This window comes from Triturus cristatus, chromosome 2_1 (genome assembly GCF_964204655.1).
Source record: "Triturus cristatus chromosome 2_1, aTriCri1.1, whole genome shotgun sequence".
Classification (NCBI taxonomy): Eukaryota; Metazoa; Chordata; class Amphibia; order Caudata; family Salamandridae; genus Triturus; species Triturus cristatus.
In genome coordinates this window covers 849,019,073-849,039,403 of record NC_140581.1, presented here as the reverse complement: position 1 = coordinate 849,039,403, position 20,331 = coordinate 849,019,073, and the positions used below count along the sequence as shown (strand labels likewise).

The 20,331-nt window shown below is 43.3% G+C and overlaps 1 protein-coding gene across 1 annotated transcript in view; it reads right to left on the bottom strand.

The window, feature by feature from the left end:
• PUM3 (pumilio RNA binding family member 3) overlaps positions 1–20,331 on the bottom strand; it is a 271,295-nt gene that overhangs the window by 202,109 nt on the left and 48,855 nt on the right. Inside the window, exons 3-4 of the mRNA XM_085632951.1 lie at positions 14,049–14,246; positions 6,262–6,397 (exon numbers count right to left, since the gene is read on the bottom strand). Coding sequence (XP_085489077.1) covers positions 6,262–6,397; positions 14,049–14,246 — 334 coding nt within the window. The remainder of the gene's footprint in view (positions 1–6,261; positions 6,398–14,048; positions 14,247–20,331) is intronic.

The window sequence follows — 20,331 nt, the reverse complement described above, 5'->3', positions numbered from 1 at the left end:
TCATTTCTAACTTTACTGTCCTTTCCTCCTTACAGCTCCTTCTATATCAAAATCTAACCAGCAAGAGGGGAACCACATATACAGCATTGTACTAACGACTTATGCCAGTTGTGGTGAACCCTGCAACAGTATTGATGATTGTATACAGTAGATTAAAAAAAATGTAAAAAAAAACCTCCAATTCAAAATAACAACTTTGCCTTAGATATAGTGACATCTAATGACACCTATTACATATACGTTAAAGAATTTAAAAAAGGATCAATAAGAAAATCAATTTCCCCAACAGGGTGTATCAAAAAATGATTGATTTTATATTCCAGAGACAAGCAACTAGAGGTATAGAAATAACATCAAACAAATCATCACATACATTGACATCAGAAAACACTTATATTAAACATACAAAATTATTCTGGTTCTCAATGTATAAAAACGATCTTCAATCAGTTAGATATTGATTCTGTCCTATTTATAGGATTCAGAACTCAAATCAATTAACAAAGACTACCGAAAGAAGAATGGGTTAGGTGTCGACATTTCGGTGTCTGTTGCGTCAAATCAGTGAGACCATCTCCAGGAAAATAGTAGATCATATGAAATTTCTTGCCCCTTTGATAAAATGATTTAAAGAAAAACTCAAATTCTCGAGACGGAGATCTTCGGTTTGTTGATTTAGGCAAATGATGTAAATCAATTGCCCTTCCAAAGCAGAGAAAGAATAAGTTTCTTATTTTATGAACGCCACAGCATCCATAGTACACTCATGGTCGGACTTCCAAACAAATAGGAAAAAACTGTTAGAAAATTGGCATTTTCCTGCCATTTGGTGCATGCTGCCTGTCATAGGTCACATGAGCGGATGTAGTTGGCAGTTAAACTTTTTAAATACGTTTGAGACAGTCACACAGAGGAATTAGGTGTGACAGAACGGGCCATTGGTTGGCAGGATGATGGGGGGGGGGTGGGGGCAGATGTAGGCACAGTCCCACTTGCAACTGAATAGGCTGTGCTCTGCCTTCGCACAAAGGGCTAATCACCACTGCATTGTCTCTACAGCCAACTTGGAGCCAAGGTAGGGGAGTCAGGAGATTGTAAGAACTTCAAAAGGAAACCTCTAGAAACTTCACCTACTTCAAAGGGGGAACCAGTTATATAAAAAAGAGGGCTCACAGACCCACTCTTACCATCACTATCTGGACCTGCAGAAGTATTCTTAGAGGACTGCCTGCTGTGTACTACACACGACTGCACCTGAAGGACTGCTTTGCTGCCTGGAGCATGCACTGAACACTCAGAGGCCTGTCCTTCAGCATGAGCCCTGCTTCTTCATCTGAACCCAGGACTACCAAAGTGACTCCACGGACTAGTTTGCTGACCTTCAGTTCAGCGCCACATGGACATAACATGCTCCCACCATCTTACACTTCACCTGGATCAGCCTGGGTGAGTTCTAAACCCCTAAGTGGTGCCCCTCCAGTCCTGGACCCTTCATGGTGGTGCTAAAAGTGTCCAGATAGCCAAAATGTAAAACTTGGGAAAATTATTGGCTAAGAGGGAAGACCGGGACCAACCTACATGTCAATCCACCAGAGGTGCATCGCCAGCCTGGCGTCGAGGTATCTCCCACTATGATCTTCTTAGCAGCAGCAAATCCTGTTCAGTGGTCCTTCGTCAAAAGGGTATCCGGCCTCCTAGAACTCTCGTCGGCTACAGCCTTCTGCCTCATACTGCTGCAGATTTCATAATCTTCACCGCAACTTCGTTCAGCTGCTCCTCAAAGACGACGTTTCTTCCTCCGACACCACCTGCAGCCTTGCCCCGCTGCCCTTTACCTTTTCCGAAGATAAGCTTCGACTGGACCCAATCTACTTCTTGTATCTGACCCGTGCTCAATCTCGGTTAGCCATATTTCTCGACTTATACCTGCCCTCGCACGACTAGATGTCTGCAGTTGGCACTTTGATCATTATGCGCTAGTTTTTACATAAAATGTTAATAATTCATAACTGATTCGACTGATTAAATATGTCCTTTTGGTGTCAAATAATTTATTAAAATGTGCTCTATTTTTCTAAATTGGTGTAGGATATTTCTTGTGTTTTGTTTTCTGAACATTACACATCATGTTTATCTGCTTTACAGACCAAGAAAAAAAGTTAGCTTCGGATATGCTCACAAGTCCACTATATTTCCACATTAAGACACAAATACTAATGGCAACTCGAAAGGCTGAATTAAATCACATTCAGAGACATAAAGAAATCAGCAACTTCCAAGAAATCTCTGCAACTTCCCTTGCTAATCAGAGAGAAATTAAATTAGCCATCACGCTCCTATTCTCAGAGCACATCACTTATCAGTGGGAGGTTTCCCTTCAGATTTCTGTTCAAGTACACAGAAGAGCAGCATTGAACAAATTAGATATGCTAGGCCTCACAAATTTCAGATTTGCAACTGATAATGAGCACTCAAAAAGCATTGAGAAACCTATGGCTAGAGGACAGTCATAAGACAGATGAAGAGTTCATCAAGCCCACAGGAATGAAGAAAGGGCTCAATCAGTGTAATCCTCAGATTAGGGTTGACAAAAACAGTATCCCCCAAATTCTATTATTATTATACACAACAAAGCTTTCATTGGACTCCAGCCTTGTGTTATACGGATGTATTTGCTTCTGTAAGTGAAAACACCATAGCATCATGCAATGAAACTTATCATCAGTGTGTAGATTACATTTGGAGGTTTAACACTTTGACAAATACTCACATATAGACATCAAAGGCACTTAACCAATACAGTCGGTGCCAGATGCGGTTGCAGTGTCCCATGAATCAATGGCTACTTCCTTTTCCTTTTTCTTTAGTGTTGAAAATGTTCTTGCACAAAAACTTTTGTTATTTGATATGTACATTGATTTTGGTCTTTCTATTTCTCTCAGTTAATACTCTAGTTGCTTCTAACATTAATTCAAGAGTAGAGGCAGAAATTCACCCTCAACTCAAAATCCTTCTTTGCAGATGAGTGAACCAGATAAGCTTTGAAACTAATCATACTGGATGGTATGGTACTTCTTATCCATGCAAAGCTAATTTGAAGGAATGACAGCGAGTTAATTTAAATTGATATCACTGTATAGGGCCAAAATTACCAATGAAGGGTAGGGTATTACTGCATTAGCGCCACAAGACAGAATACAACATAGCCATGTTGCAAGAAATGGACTGTTTAAAATCCTTTTAGTTTCCAGCACAAAATCACTTCAATACCTGCAACGAAAATTATGGGCACAGCAATATTGCTGCACCATAAATTCGTTTTTATCCTAGAAGCAACATATTTTAGTAAAGAAGGTATGGTTCTGGGAATAGGTGGTCAAAGAAATTAACAAATCCCAAGTCTTTTCCCTACCTCTGGTCTAGGGATGAGTTTTTTTGCCACATCATTTCTCAGCCAGAGTACTCATCATTTGAGGAGATTTTAATACTACACTGTATACCTCTCATGATCGATCTTCAGCATAATCTGGTAATAGAGGCCTGATCGGCCTTATTAACCATATTTTACAATTTAAACTGGATACATACAAGGCGTTCCCAACAAGACAACAAAACAAGATTATATATTTTTCTCAAACATACATAGATCATGTTTAGTAACAGATTTCTTTTTAATCCAGAGAGGACTCCTGCCCAGAGTCAGATCCACTGAAACGGGAACACAAGTGCTATTGAATCCTGTTCTAGTGTCTCATGAAACAGATTGCACCTCAGTGACTCCCTCTTAACAATATAGCATTCTGTGAAACAGTCCTAACAGAATCTACAAAGGAAGCCATTAAACACTACATTAATGAAAACAAAGACCACAAGATAATATAGGACACATCCTGGGATACTGCAAAAGCAGCCTTTCAGTGCGAGATCATTGTTCACACCGCGTGCTTCTAGCGCATCTAGCTGCAAATAAAGCTTTACCTAGAGAAACATACCAAAAGCAGAGCAGAAACACAATTAAGAAAATAGCAATTAAGGTGACCCCGCATAAAATCGCTACAGACAAGGAAAAAAACGAAATCTTGCAACACTGGAGTCTGGAGAAGACCAAACTTCTACAAGGAATTGCTTTCTATAACAGGTTCACCTTCAACCTGGACAAATACCACTGAAGAAATCTATCACGGCTAAAGCGAAATAAAAGGACCCCACTGATCAATAATAAAATACTGAAGCAAAAACAGATTCTACACATTACAACACAAAGAGAACGTTACACAGGGAAAAACAAAAAAATTCAACAACGCCACAATAGGGCAGTAAATCAACAATCAAAACGGCACAGAGACTTCATTAAGCTTCGCAAAGAACACCTGCGGGATTCCCTTGTCATGGAACTACACAGGATTCTTCCAGAATTTCACAATCATAATGCTCCACTTCTGTGACCTAATATCCAACAAGCTTTTCTCCAAAATTTAGAAACTATGGGACTACATCAGAAATAAAACATCACAAACCTTAGATATAGAGGCCAGGCAAAGAGGAAATATGGAGAAAAAGGTGGAGGCAGTAAAAATTGTGAGAAAAGGATTGTGTGCCTTCCACAGTGGTGGGTTCACAAACAGCTTTACGGCACAACAGTTAAAAGATAAAAACCTCCCAGACCCTTGTGCACAAGTGGGATTAGAATGACACTGATTCCAAGCATGATATTCACCATAAAATGCACAATGACACACAGTATACGAGCAGAACTAGAAGTCAAGGTCAGCGGGCAGAACAATGTTATTGCAAGTCCATTGTAACACACTGCTAGCCATTTTCCAGTATATTTAAAAGTGGCAGGTAGAACAGCCATAGTTCCCAGACTAGTAAGTAAATATTTATTAGCATTTTAAATATATAATACCCTTAATGCATTTGAAACAATGATACTGTATAAGCTTTCCACATTCATAAACTTTAGAAACAAAATCATTAAAAGTTTCCAAGATTATTATAGGTTTACAACTCACAAGCTACAGATATAGCAATTCATCATGCCATTATATTTACAATCAACAGTACATAAGCAAGACTAATGACAACGCCATTATTTTAGCAAAGTAAAGCTTTTCACTGAGTTCAACTCTAGTACAATGGAGACCTGTAAAGGTACTTTCAAAAACGGTTACCGCCCTGGAAACAATTACATTAATAGGAGCCGCTGAGCAGAGTTCAAGAGCTCCATTACAAGAGCTTACACCCCTTATTCAAAACACAGGTAACAGACAACTACATTCAGAGTGTTCTCAAGCTCTTGCATACAGTCAGCCTACGTGTAATGTTTTAAGCATCAACTTAAACAACGTTATTGCTCTCATGATTCTTATTTTCCTACCAGCTAGTAAGCTACAGTATTTTCTGGAAGCACATCCTCATAAAAGACTGTCACACATAAGGTTGAAGGCCGCTCACCAAATATCGCAGTAGACATAGAAGTGGCTGGTTAAAATACTCTGGCGGTTTTATGCTTTGTGTGTAGAATAAGGTACTTTTGCTTAAGCTAAGCCATAAACTTACTCTACCCTGCTATACTGAAAGTCGCATGCCAAATGGATGTATGCTATTTTAGGTATTGGGTAGAACTGAACAGTAGGAAGACCCCAAGACAACAGAGGTGAATGGACCTCCAATTTATACAACAGGGGTCCTGTAACCTCTGACAGTCTGTAGCACCTGAACTGGGTGCCACACCATCCGTCTAGAAAGTTATATAATGTTATGGTCCACATTCTTTGCAGGATTACCATTATGCCAAATAACCAGCAATATGAATTTCAGATATTCAGAGGCGAGCCCAGTGGGGAGAATGGAGATTTTTTGAAATGCAGCTTTGAAGTGTGACTCACTCCCATCCAACTGCTGGTGTGCATAGACTCGCTTTATTCAAATCACACTACCTGATATTTATTTGCTCTCAATAATATCAATTAATTGATACTGTCCAGTATTTTGATATGTCCTATGTTGCCAATGGTTCTTTGGCACTACATAAAGCTTCAGGATGATAAATACTTGCTTTACAAAAAGCATTAACCAGAATTACGACCTTTTTCAAAATCTCTATGAAAAAGATGGGTTATCAAGACAAATAGATTTATTTATTTTAAATTTCACCTCAAGTTATATTAAAATTTGGATAGGTGGGACCAGAGGATTAGGTAGAAGCACATTCCCCAATTTGTTTTTCTGATTTTCTCAACCTTTATTATGGCTTACCGTCTTACGTTCTCCCAAATTTGTTTGGATTTGATAATCACATCATAGTTGGTTTTCTCTTGCAACTGTCTGGTAGTTTTTAATTCCTTCTTTTGCTTTTTGACATCCTCCCACTTGGGTTTCTTGGTTTCTGAGCCTGGAGATTTAAAAAAGTGGCATTTGAATCAATGTCAGCATCAAATCATGTCAATACTTTGAAATCCAGTAATGTGTGCAACTTTCTATACAAAGTCAGTGGTAACTCTGTAGTAATGGTTATGTTGGTTAATCCAGAAGAAAAAGCATTTCTCTTTGAGAATACCTTTAGCCCTGCTTTACAGGCAAGGTTAGTTCCAAAGGTTGCACAGCCTTGTTTTTCTTTCTTTTTATTTTTTTGAAGCGCACATAAAAGAACTACTGTATGGAATAACACGCATCCTATGCCAGAGAACAGTATCTATATAAATTTGGGTTCCAGAATCTGTTTGGAATAAATTCATTAAGCAATTTCAAATCTACTAATAAAGAAAAAGGGCACCAATTACTAAGAACTGCACCAAAAATTTGTAAACTGATTCATGAACCACAACTTTGCATGAAAAAGCAAATCTGACTGACTAAGACAATATTCCTCTACAGAGCACTATGTACCAATTCACAAAACAGAAAGACTGAGGTTGGCTGATAAAGTATGACATATGCTCAGTGAACCATTTTTTAGGCTAAAGTGAACAGCTTGTTCCTTCCTATGCCATGCATTACACACTGCAAACCTCGCGTGCTGCTTTTTGTCATCTGCGTGATTGCCAAAGATGTGTCACAAAAGTGAAGGCTGAAAATATTTTGTTGCGAATCTGGTAAGACAAAACCTGGAAGACAGTCAATGCCGGACCATGCCCTGCAAGGTCAAAGGAATTTAAGACTGCAATAGCGACATCTTATAATACTAATAGACTTCCATTAAGGACTTCTTGAATTTGATGATGTAGTCCCACAGAGGTCATTTGCGAACCTTTGCCTGATTTTCAACAGTGTCCTCTTATCAGCCAGTAGCACCATTGTGCTTGTTGCTTTTCTTAGCTTCAGCTCTGCAGCCACACACCTTCCTTCCAACAAAGTGCAGCCTCAAATTCTTATCAGAACAAGAACAAAATTAACTTTTTAGGTCTCGCTCGCGAGAGATAATGACTTGGGAGAAGAGGGGCTTGAACCCGCCCCTCTTCTCCCCTGTTCTCCATTGGCTGGCCTAGTAAATGCTGGCCAGCCATTGGAGAAGAGGTCCCGTCACTCCAATCATGCCCCGTCCTTTTCGGATCGGGGGCGTGTTTTTTGCAAAAAGTCTCAGGGAGGAGACAACAGCAAAACACGCCCCCGAATCCGAAAAGGACGCTCCCTTTCTCCGAGGCATTTCTGCTGTGCCTCGGAGAAAGGCGGTGGTGTGCCTTTTGCTGTGCCTTGTTATTTATTGCTCATCTTGCCAACGCAGTATGCCTTCCACCTCTTTCTTTGAATATGTGCCTGTAACCCCGCAATGGCGAATTATAAATACTACAGTACTATAACGGAGAGCGCCTTATATACAATACATCACTGCTGGGCAACGATAATGGAATCGCCGCGCTGCACTTGGTGATCCCGTGACGAGATTGTGATGACGTTGTATCCGGCGAGATCTTACACTGTTAATACGAACTACAGAGGCAATGGAACAGATGCCCAGGAGATGGGAATACCCAGTACTAGTGACACCACCAGCTGAACTCACAGTGGACACACATAGTAAAAGTTTCACAGATGTGACCTCTGACATCTGGTAGGAGACTGCCTGCAGTGAGACCTCCCCCTGGCCCTCGTGCTATTGCCAGGCGGGGTTACCTTAATATAAATATATATATATTATAGGCTTCAACACGGGCCGGAAATATTTGTTCAACCCACTAAGCAAATTTATTTATTTTTTCTAAAAATGATGCCTGGAACTTACATTGAAGAAGTGGAAGGAACAGCTAATGTTTCCTGTCCCAGGAAATAATCTTTTAATGAGAAATGCATCCAGCGCTGCCGACCCCTTGGGTTCACGCTTCAAGGGGGAGGTAACCCAGCCCCCCTCTCGCCCACCACCAACGTCTCCTAATAGATTTTGCAGATAGACTTTCTGTCTGTTTGAGGGGATCAGAACAGGGTTGCGCATAAATCTTATTCCAGACAACGGGGATTCATTGCAGATTTCCGCTTCTTTTTTGATTTGTTTACGCAGACCCTCCATCAACAGGGAGGCGGTTGGCTTTATCGGTATTTTAATGTACCTTTAAGTCATGGCGCCAGGAGGCGAGAACATCCCCTGCGACAAGCAGTAGTTAAGACGATGATCGCAATCTCTAAAGGTGAAACTGAGAATGCGTGTCGACCACAAGGTACATAACATCCCACAATACGCCACCATCTGTTAAAGGTACTGAACCTTCTTACTGTTCAGCGCACGCTACATTTCCACACGTACTTTGGCAGAAGGTCTCATTACTTCGAGGCAGAACTACGCGTTACTGAGTTATTATCTCAATGAATTGTGTATATTTACATTGCTGAAAGCTTCTTTCAATGCATGCTTTAAACATATCAGTATTTCTTTTATGTTTACCATTGCTTTTAAGGGGGGGGGGGGGAAGGGCTATTTATATTCAAATGTGTTTGGCGCCATTTAGATTGAGAAAGCCTTCTTTGAAGGCAAAACGCGTCTCTCTTGCCAGGGGGTCGAGCGAGACCCGAGACATTAAAGAATGCCACACCAGACTTCCTCGAGTACGTGCCTTCTTCTTCATTGGAGTGGGATGGTGGATTAATTTAATTACAGCGGCTGTGGTTCAACGCTGTCCACGTAACACCAGTCGGCTTGTGGCTCTACATCTTGACCGCATTTTGTTTGGGAGCAGCATGGAAATGCTAAAGATAGAGCCCCCAGAGTTCGTACCAGCAGGAGAATTGGGGATGACAGCAGCTGGGAGATGAGGATCTCGTAGGGGGGCGGTTTTGCCAACTGCCAGCATGGGGTCTGTTGTTTCCCCAGTCTAGAAAAGCCCTACTTGGAATACTGGCATCCTCTGGTGACTGGGCACTGCGGACGCCTATGCGGAAGCGGTGAGGAGCGTTCGGCATCAGTATTTTTTTCATTCTCGGATCTCCTTCGGCCCCGTGTTTATGTCTATTCTTCAAATATTCATTTAGTGCTGCTAGTTTCCACCAACAGCGAGACAGTTCTCATATAAATGACTTTGCCTGCTGCTATTTAAATATACTGACGTGTCCTGATCTCGTTATGGTGAAGGCGGTTTGCGGATGTTTGGAAGGATGCCCTAATATATGTGACTTTTTACTAAACTGCCAAGTAGCATTATGGGAGATGTAGTGCTTTCGGGGATAACGATGTTCACCGGGAAGCGGCCATTTAAGCTGTCACTGTACACACGTGTTAATTGGCTCAGCGGTGTTAAGACATTCCCCTCAATCTCAAGGCCGTTTTGTGTTGGAAAGGAGATATCGAAGCGATCGCATCCGGGCACACAGCAGTATTATTTCCGCTTTTTCAGCGCTCAGGTCAAAGAGCAAAGGGACCTATTATTAACAGAACTAATATTGCGGGCTTGAAGAGGTCTCGGCTCTAAAGTGTATGGGACAATTGCAGCATGACTTTTTACATTCGTATTTTATTATTGGTTATATGAAGGGCTTATATTTTTTTTCAAGAGGCTGGCGCCATTCTTAAAATAGGTTAACTGTTCACCCATTAGGCTGTCATGCAGTATGTTTATTTTAGGAATTACACAATCTGGTGGTATATTATTAGGGTGACCAGATCCTCAAAACAAACAAGCATTTACAATGCAACGGTCTCGGCATTGTTTTTTTATTTTTATTTTTTTTTTGTTTTTTTTTTTGAAAACCTTTATTGACAGTTCAATAGAGAACAAGTATGGGCCTACAACCCCCCCGGGGCCGGCCGCTAAGCAATCGGAGCAAAAACAGGCAAGTGTAGACACAGGCAGCACATCGGGTAGCAGAATCGTAATGCTAATACTGTGAACAGCGCAAGTAGGGTACCAGGAGAAAAAGGTTTTCGTTTTATAATGAAACGAGGCAGAAGGATCAGGTGCCAGACAATTTTCAAACAGCAATTACAGGTATGCAGAGTAATAGACGTAAACGATTTACAGCAATCTATTAGGTCAATGGCGCAAACACAAGAACATCAGGATAAGGAAGAATATCATAAGCAGTTGCGCCTGCAGTCCCCCGCCAGAACTCCCGGAGAACACCCCGGAAATTGTGGTACACATGGAGCGGCAACGAGTCATAGCAAAGGAGGCGTATCACACTGATCCCAGAAAAAGAAAAACAAAAAGAATCAGAGAAGAAAAAGGAGGCCATAGAAAAGGAGATAAAAGACGAAAGAATCCCCTCCCCCAACCCCCCACCCTGCACCTCTGCAGATGAGTACGGCCCCCCCCCAGCAGTGTGCCTGTCGCCCTGGAACCAGACCCGAAATATAGGAGAATAGGGAAAAAGAAGTAGGAAAAGAACCCCACCAGACGGGGGGGTAGAGAAAGTATTAATAAACTGGAGGAGGGCCTTCAAAACATACCCCCGGCTTCTCCCTCCCGCACGGTAAGTGTCCCCCAAAGTGAACAATAAACAGCACAAAAGCGATCTTCTCAAAGAAAGATGGGGAGCATTATGCACCTATTATGCTGTTAGCTATGCCAGGAGAGCACGCAACGCCTGAGCCCGCCCGTCCACTAGATGACCACCCCTGAAGGATCAGCCTTATCCCTGACCACTCTTTGGAATTCTGCCCATGCCTACCCCTCGACCCAGCACCATATCCGACGTTCCAAGATAGAGGATTGTCCAAAAACGTCCGAGAAGCGACGCACACAGGTGGGTTGGAAGTCTCTGAGCATCAACACAGTCCGCAGCGTGGAGAAACAGGCTTCCCAGTGCTGCCCCAGGATATGCACTGCACTCAAGGTCCAGGAAGGCAGAAGCAGCCAAAGCAGACAATAATTGCTGGAGTCGTCCCTGGGTCGCAGGAGGGCACGTACGGGGCGAGGCTACCACATCCCACTCAGGTCCAATGCCTCCAGGACAAATCAAGCCCTCAGCCGGAAGAACACACTGTAGCATACTGGCCTGAGTGTCCAGCCGTGCACTAACCTCAGGGGCGGCCGCCAAAGTGTCCTCCTGTGCGCAGTGTGGGTAGTCCCTGTGTACGTGCGGACAGGCGGGCCGCCATTGCCCCAACGCCGACGCCACACCGTCGAGCCTACCCCCCAAGACCCCGACACCATGAATCAAGGAGGAGTGAAGAGCACCAAGGGCCTCGAGGAGGTCGCCGTACCCCAGCACAGCTCTCTGCGATCGCGCAGCCACACTCCCAAAAGTCGCACTCTCACAAGCCCGCTGCGCCCCAGCGGACAGGATGGTAGGCTTCATCGCGACAAGATGGCCGCCAAGTATGCCCGACCCTCACCGGGGCCGGGACCCTGGGACAAGCGTCTCGACGGCCACGTCGCTGGTGACCGGGTTCCGGGGGCAGGCGAAAAGTTATCCGTTGCGTGGTCACGGGCAATAGTCGTCCCCACTACGGACCCGCTCCCGTAAAAATCCGGGGGCGGCTCGCAATGATCAGGGCAGGATACGGGCGGCGGCCGGGCAGCTCACCATCAAAGGCAGGGGCAGCCACCGGAGGATCTGAGAAGTGCACCCACGGGCATGCACTCGGTCCGCTACACTTGACAGTAGAAACGACCACGACGGAATGTAGGCCGAGTTTGGCACCGCTCCGGCGGACCGCCTCCGCCCAGTCACAACAGGCCGCTGTTGTTGAACTGCCACCCGGCCACGGCGTCCACCTGAGGTCCCGGCTCCAGGGCCGCACAGGCCGCAAAGTTCAAATGAAAGTTTCTCCGGCGATACCGCAGCCAGAAGCCTCGGAGTCACACAGTCGGGTGCCACTCTCCTTCAGAAACACGACCGCATAGCACAGGTTGAGGATCTCGTGCCGGTCTCGGCATTGTTAAAGTTAGAGCTATTGCCATTGCTCATGACAATGCCGTTTCGTTAAATGTTTTCAAAACAAAAACATAAACAAAAATAATTTCATGAGCAATGCCAATAGCTCTAACTTTACCAATGCCGAGACCATTGCATTGTAAATGCTTGTTCTTATGACTGCTATACACTCTACAGGATTTTATGACAGCTTGTATCTTTTTTGTGAACCACTATGATGCAGATCCACTGAATACATTTAGACAGAAATCGCCATAACATGCTCATGGAGACCTACAACTAATGGCAAAATACACCCCATGGTCTTGTGATGCGTCTCTGACCAGCATAGCATCATGAGACAGGGCATGCAGACTCCTTGGCATTTCCCTTTGTCTCAGCGAATGCTCTCAGGCTGCATCAATTGTGTGAAGTCTTGGAGCTCCCCTATACTGTGGCAATCTGGGACCTCAATGTGCCACTTCATGAGGTCAATGATCTCCTTGGTGTTGGAGTCCTGTGTCTGCAATTCTCTGGCACAGGCTTCCTTGGAGGTGAAGGCTTCAGCAAACACAACATAATATCTATATTGATGGTCTACCTGCTGTCAAATGCGTTGACGACACTGAAGGGCTCAACGAGGCATTCCTTGATGTTGAATATGAAGTCTTTGATGTTGTGCCAGTTTCTTGATTGACATTGAGAAGAAGTATAACTATGAAATGCCTATCACTCCAACTGTTAATCGCAGAGTAGATACTTTTTGTACAAGTGTCTGCTTCTGGATCTACCACTGTGTGGGTTCAGCAGCACTAACACCAACTGCACTTCACCAGTCTCCTTTAGTCTTCTGACATATTCCTCCCTTGCTCAAAGTCACTCCTTTAAGTCCCGTTTTGATAAAAACAAAACTAAAACAAAAAATACAAACCAGCGTATCTGGCAGAGCGCACATAAAATATTTGGTTTTCCTAGCTTTTGTTTCTCCTAATAGAGGAACACTATACTAACAGCGACTCTATACATGTAAGAGTGTACAAATATTTTTTTTTTAAATGAGGAAAACCTCCTGTTTTGAAAGAACAGAGTTTTTTTTATTTTAATTTAAATTTGAACAAGTATTCCTGTCTGGAAAAAGAAAAACAGATGTCGGAGCATAGTACTTCAGATTCTGAATGAAAAGAGATAGAAACAACTTAAGTATTTGCCAGTGCAAGGAAGGATAACATACACGTGGTGCTAGCAAGGGACAGAATCAAGTTTCATGAAACTGCTGCCTAGGTAGCTTCAGTGTGGTCATTTCCTTTTATGTTTACTCCTAAATATTGGTAAAAAGGGTTATCAGCTTCTTGTAATTACGATAACAATTTTATTTAATCAGCTTCTTTCTAAATGAAAAATAAAAATTAATTCACTCAATGTAACCTTTTGAGAGGCACTAATCCAATTTTTTTTTTTTGTTTACAATTCCATCACATGGGTGAAATTTTCCTGCAGTCACAAGACTGTAACCTCCACAGGCTGCCAGCTGGACCACAGAGAGGAGTGAGGACACAAAAAGTTGTAAACATTCAACAAACAAATTGTAAGGGTCTTTCTGCTAACCGCCTTTTTATTGCCTGAATAATGCACATAACCTCACTGGCGTAAACCTGAGAGTTGAGTTATCACAGAGAAGAGAAATATAAATGGATGCGGTAAATCACTTGCGCGTGGTCTTATTGCTGCAAGAGAAGAGCACATGTATCAAAGATTACACTCACCTCCGCCTTTATCACCTTGATCCAGTTTTCTTTTCTTTGTGAATTTTTGGTTCTGTGGTTTGCCCTTAGCAGAAAATTGTTTGACTGCAGCTTTTCCACCAGCTTTCTCAGGCTTTTTATTTCCTTTTTCAAATTTCTGGGACTTGAACGTTCTATTATCACCAGCTTTCGCCTGATCTCTTTTTGGAGGACCAGAGTCTATTGAAAAAAAGCATAATTACAAGAGTCAAAACTTTATAAAAAAACCTAGCATTTTCAGTCTTTCAACAATAAAAATAAAAATACCAAGCCAATTTTTTTTCAGTTAATGATTTTTACACAAGGAAAAAACTAATTATCTACAGACCTACAAAAACATAAATTTACATAACTTTTCCAAAAACATTATAGTGAGTGCTAGTGATCTGTGATTTTCCATCTCTCTCACAGGACACATTTAAATGACATTTGACATGGATTAATCCATTAAGCAAATTGAATTTACTGAGCCTTGACACACCTGGGCCTTTGAACACTAGTGGACAGAATGGGTAATATAATACTAGCCTGTCCTAAAACTCCTATGGGTTTTACACACACTTCTAGAGAGGGTGGTTGGCATGAGTACTGAAGAGATCGATTTAGCAGAAATGCGACTTTTGCTGGATTTAAATGATCAGCTGTACCAGTAGATTCCATACTAAATGAACAAAGCTCCACTTTAATTGAACATTCCGTACATCCATTTGGCCTGTGTGTAAAAAGGAAGACAAGCCCTATGTGTATGGAAACTGTGAAGAGTGATCTAGCATCGACCTCCAGGGCAATGTGCCAGGCAAATCGCAGGGGGTCTGACTGAGATGTCTGTTTTCTTGACACGTTAAGGGTTTTGATTACTGCCAGCATTTGTCCCAAGGGTTGAGCATATAGGAGCCCTAGAAGACGAAATTGCTAAATTGGTGGAGGATAGGACTAGAAGTAACTTTACACAAAAGGGTACAATTTAAAGTACAGCACCCCCATGGGATACTTACTCTGGCATAGCCTTGCCTCCTCTAAATGAACATAAATCAGAGGTCTGTAATGCCATATGCTACAGGGGTTCTGGTCTTTAACACAATAAGCTCCTGTGGTAGCAGCAAGCCTGCTCAGACCAGCACAGGTGCTAAGAGAATGTCTTGGCCTGAAAACCAGGATTCTTCCGATAGTCCATTTAAAGGGGACAGCAACATGATTATTCATTTGCCACCAGAAGCCTGCCCATATGTTGTTGTGTTGTTAATTGTGCCCCAGCTGGTGCCAGCAGTCAGAGTCTACGGCACAGTTATAAAATAAGGTGTGTCACAGGTTAGCGAAAATGTAAATTTTAACATGAGTGACTACAAAAACATTTTGTATGCAAGAAGGGTAGGCTGGATTGGCCCAATGACCAAAAACTTTGGTGGGAACAATGTGATTATTAACTTCAGACATCCCACTCTAGCTCCACAGATTATTTCTCAAAGTGAAAAAATAGCATGTGGTGATGAAAATAGATTAGCCCTCCATCACTTGGCTATTTTTATAAACATCCACTGGTTGCAATGGTCCCAATGCAGCCAGGTCGCTCATCAATTGCCAGGATTCAGCCCCTAGATCCCATATTGAAGTGGAACCGCTTTTCCATGTTATCTGGATTAAATGATACAGATTGACAATCTGTGCACAATGCAGCTCCTAAGAGTAATGATCCTATGGAATTTGGAACTTCACCTGCTGTATTGCGATCCTTAATGGGTTCTAAGCAATCTGGTCAGATTTTTTGTTTTACTTGTTGCAACATAGCATTGAAAAGTGCTAACGAAGACTGGTTGGACTTTGTTAAGAAATTTGAAGCTATCAAGTTCCAAGAAAACTGGGACACGAAGAAAGTGTGTGGGGTGTCTTTTATAGTTTTTAGGTCATTTGTAGGTCAAAGCCTAGCAGACAGCACAGCTGTCTGGTTTGCTAACATCTTGGGGACATTCAGCCCATTGCTTAGCATTAGCTTTGTGGTTTGTAACTCACATATGCTTGCTATTTGCTGGCGCGGTTTGCTTTAGGCTGTCCAGCTTGAGTTCGTCCGTTTCATTACCCAAATCCCATTTACTGTAATCTTCCACCACTACTCTACTTTAGTAAACAGTCCTTTAAATATTGTTCTCATCTTTTCACTTTTGCTGTGCATTCAAGGGCAGAGGTCAAATGAAAGGCTCTGTCTTCTGAGGGAGCTTGGTGTTTACTTTCCTTTCTCTAACTTCAAAGTGAGAGGATTTTTGCGACAACCATGCTGGCTAGTCGGGGTGTGCTGGAGGAAGACTACAAATTTCCTTTCTAGCACACAACAAAATGTAAATGTCTGTAAATTAACTGTGCAGATATGTCCGAATACATCAGAAAGCACAAATGAAGCACATTTTATGTAATTCTGAAGTGTGGTGGAAACAAATATTTCAATACGATCAAAACAAAATCAATATACTAAGTGACTACATTTCCACACATTGTGTGCTGCGTACTGCATATCTGTGCAAATGTAATGGTAATTTCATTTGAAGACGTGTTGTCTTTAATGGCAGTATGCTACCACACCATGCATACTTCCCTTTATCCACTCCATTCTACTCTGCACCACTCCACTCAATTCCAATGCACTCTACTATACACCACTCTGTTCTCCGCCACTCCACTCTCTGCCACCCCACCCAACTCTACTCTTTACCACTCCACAATAGTCTACTCTGCAACACTGCACTCTATGCCCCACCACTCCACCCTACTCTGCACCACTCCAGGTAACTACTCAGCAACATTCCATTTTCTGACACTCTTCTCCGCAACACTGTATTCTATGCCAATGCACTCTACGCCACTGAAATCTACCCTGCTCCACTCTATTCTACGCGGCTGCACTTCATGCCAATGTACTCTACATCACTTTACTCAAAATCAATACTCTATGCAACTGCACTCTGTCAATCTAATCTGCAAAACTGGAAAGTAAGCCACTATATGCTGCACCATTCTAAGTCACTGCCCTCTACACCACCCTACTCTGCTACACGCCACTCTAATCTACTGTGCACCACTGCACTCTACGCCACATCACCCTACGCCTCTACACCACTCCACTCTACACCACTCCACTCTACACAGCACCCCTCCATTCTGAGCACTCTATGCAACTGCGCTCTACGCCATTCTATTCTGAACCACTGCACTCTATGACAATGTACTCAACACCATTTTACTTGTAAACCAATGCACTCTATGCCACTGCACGCTACCGCACTATATACTACTGCACTCTACGTCACTGCACTCTATGCCACTGCACCACTATACTCTACACCACCGCTTTCTGCGCAACTGCACTCTACCCTGCACCACTCAACTCTATGCCACTCTACTGCAGTATTTGCCACTGCAGTATATGCCACTATACTCTACGCCACTAGACTCCGCATCAGTCCATGCCCCTCTAATCTATTCTGCACCCGCTGCACTCTACGCCACACCTCTGCACTCTAGATAGTTTCAAAGTAGAGAGAAAAAGGGTAATCTATGCCACTGCACTCTACGCCATTTTACTCAAAACCAATGCATTCTAAGCCAATCAACCCTACTCCACTGTACTTTACGCCACTTCCCTCTAGGCCACTCTATGACACACCACTCTAGGATACCCCCCTCTATGAAGCTCTTCTCCATTAAACTCTACCCCACTCTACAAACTACTTCACTCTATGACACTCTACGCAACTCCATCTATGCCACTTTACTCCACTTCACTCTGCTATACAATATTCTACTCCACTGTATGCCATTCCAGTCTACAATAATGTACTCCACAACACTCTAAACAACAGACTTCACTCAACTTTACACCACTCTCCTTTGTCCCACTAACTTTTAACCATGCTGAACAGCAGTCACACTGGTGCACAACATGGCTAAAACATATTGGCAAAGCCTGTAGCTCTTGCATGGGAAAGACATATTGGCTTTGCCAGGGCTTGCTGTAACCCAGCGATCCCTTCAGCCACGTGCAGACTGAGTGCAGGGTTGGCCATTTTAGTGCGCTCGTCTCACCTGGTTAGGGCATTTCTAATTCCATTCAAACACCTATTGAAATATATATATCTCACAGTCCCAGCATTCCTTTATTACTGGGGGGGGGACTCACTGTGCCATGTGGCTATAGCATGTTGGGACTCAAGAAGTAAGCACCTTTAAAAGGGACTCACAAATCTCATCATGGCAGATTAAGGGCTGCGGCTTAAATGATGGAATATTGATATAGAGGCTCTTTTCATTTATATAGTTCCACAAAATAGGATGCCAATTATAGAACTTTCCGATTCCTCGAATAGCCTTTTAATTGTAGAAACTTTTGTTGTCTTAAGCAATAATAAGGGACTCCCTTTAAGAAATGAGGAGGGAATCCAACGAAAATGTACGTGGTTGGTTTGATAAGTCTGTAGGGTAGCTTATAGACAAGGAAGGCTTTCTCTGAATAAAGTGCCCACGGATAAGGTAGTTGTCACCACTTGCAGAGGGTATACAAGAGGGCTATAAAAGTTAGAAAGAGGAATATTCAAAATGAACTCTGGGATAGCCTTGTTAATGCCTGTGAAGTTTAGAGTGCTGGAAGGTTCTGGCACATTCAAAGGACCTCTTAACTATTTACCAGACCAGTGGGTCATGCATTTGAGATCTATATATTGTGCTAACATAGAGGGGGACCCACTTGTAAAAGATGCACAACCTCTCTTCCCCTCTTCACATCAGGTTTGATTATAAAAAGGTTTTTGCTGCCATAGCCCAAAGTCCATCTAACAAAGCACCAAGACCCGATGGAGAAGTCAAGTCTAAGTTTTGGGAAACAGTTATCGAGAACGCAGTAAACTCAGCAATAAGCTCTGAGCTTCAGTCTACATGGCAGTCTGGTCATCATCCCAGTGTACATGAAAAGGAATAGACAGAATCCCAAATGTTACGGGCCCACCACCCTGCTGGATTAGATGGTTAAAATTGTAGGCCATATATCAGAGTATTCTGGCCTGGATTCAGGCATCTAACATTATGTCACCAATGCAATAAGGTTTTAGGGAGGGGTTAGGTACCCAGAAACAATACTTAACCTGATGTTGCTAATTAACAAGTAAACCCTTGGCTAAGGTGGGGTGTGGAATGGTGATATATCTCTCCTTCACAGATCTTAGTCCAGCTTTCGACTGGGTAAAACTATCTAAACTCTGTGGGATCCTCATGGAGCAGGAATTCAAAATTTCTATGTGCTGTTCTCTCCAGCACAAGGGCATGCGTCAGGTATGGATGTGAGAGGAAGAGTACAGATTAGTTTGAGATACACTGGGGAGTCAGGCAAGGTTGTGTGATGGCACCGGTTGTATCCATTATATATTAATGGCCTTAATAAACATTCAAAATAAAATTGAGCAGACACACGCAGACCATTAAAAACCTACTAATAGCTGCATTATTATATGCAGATTTTGCTATGCTCTGTCTCGAACACCCTTGGGTCTTCATGAACTGACTGACAACGTTGTCACCTATATGGATAGCTGTAAGCGGGTTGAAATGAGGACGCTACAGAAGGGGCTTATATAGAGGGGTTTTATTGGTAATCCAACTCAGGGCTGTTGTTTTGCCTTTCCCAGTAGAGGACTGTCCGGTTTCAGGAGCCGGGGTCTTGATCACGGCGGGGTGAAGCTCGTCTCGCTTCTCGGGTTTTACAGCTTTGACAAGGAAACTCCGGGGCCGTGCCAAACAAAGAGAAAAGCGAGGATTAGTTCACACGTCCACTTTACGCTTGTTTTGAGGGTTCGGGAGTGAGGGAAACACACTGGTGCAGAGGTGACCCAGGCGACCGTTCGTGAGCGGGGGTAAAGTGAAAGGGGGGGGGGGAATGCAAGTATGTACAAGGCGGCGAGCGGCGGTGTCTAGTGGCGCCCTCCCGTATCCCGCCTCCCGACCCAGCCCGAGAAACGATCCCGTACCTGGGATAGCCACGCTCTTCCGTGGGCGTGGCTCGGCGGAGCGTGGTTGCGGAGTCCTCCCGCCTCCGACTTCCCGTCCTCCATGGGGTTTCTGCTCCTCGTAGGCTGCTCGCTTCGCTCGTTTTCTTGCTGGAACTCTGGCTCAACGTCGCTCTCTCTCTCTCTTCTCTCCGGTGTCGTCGCACGTCCTGGTTCTCGCCTCCCTGACTCTTATTGGCTGCTGGCTGCCCACGTTAGGATAGAGGGCGGGGCTATCGGGAACG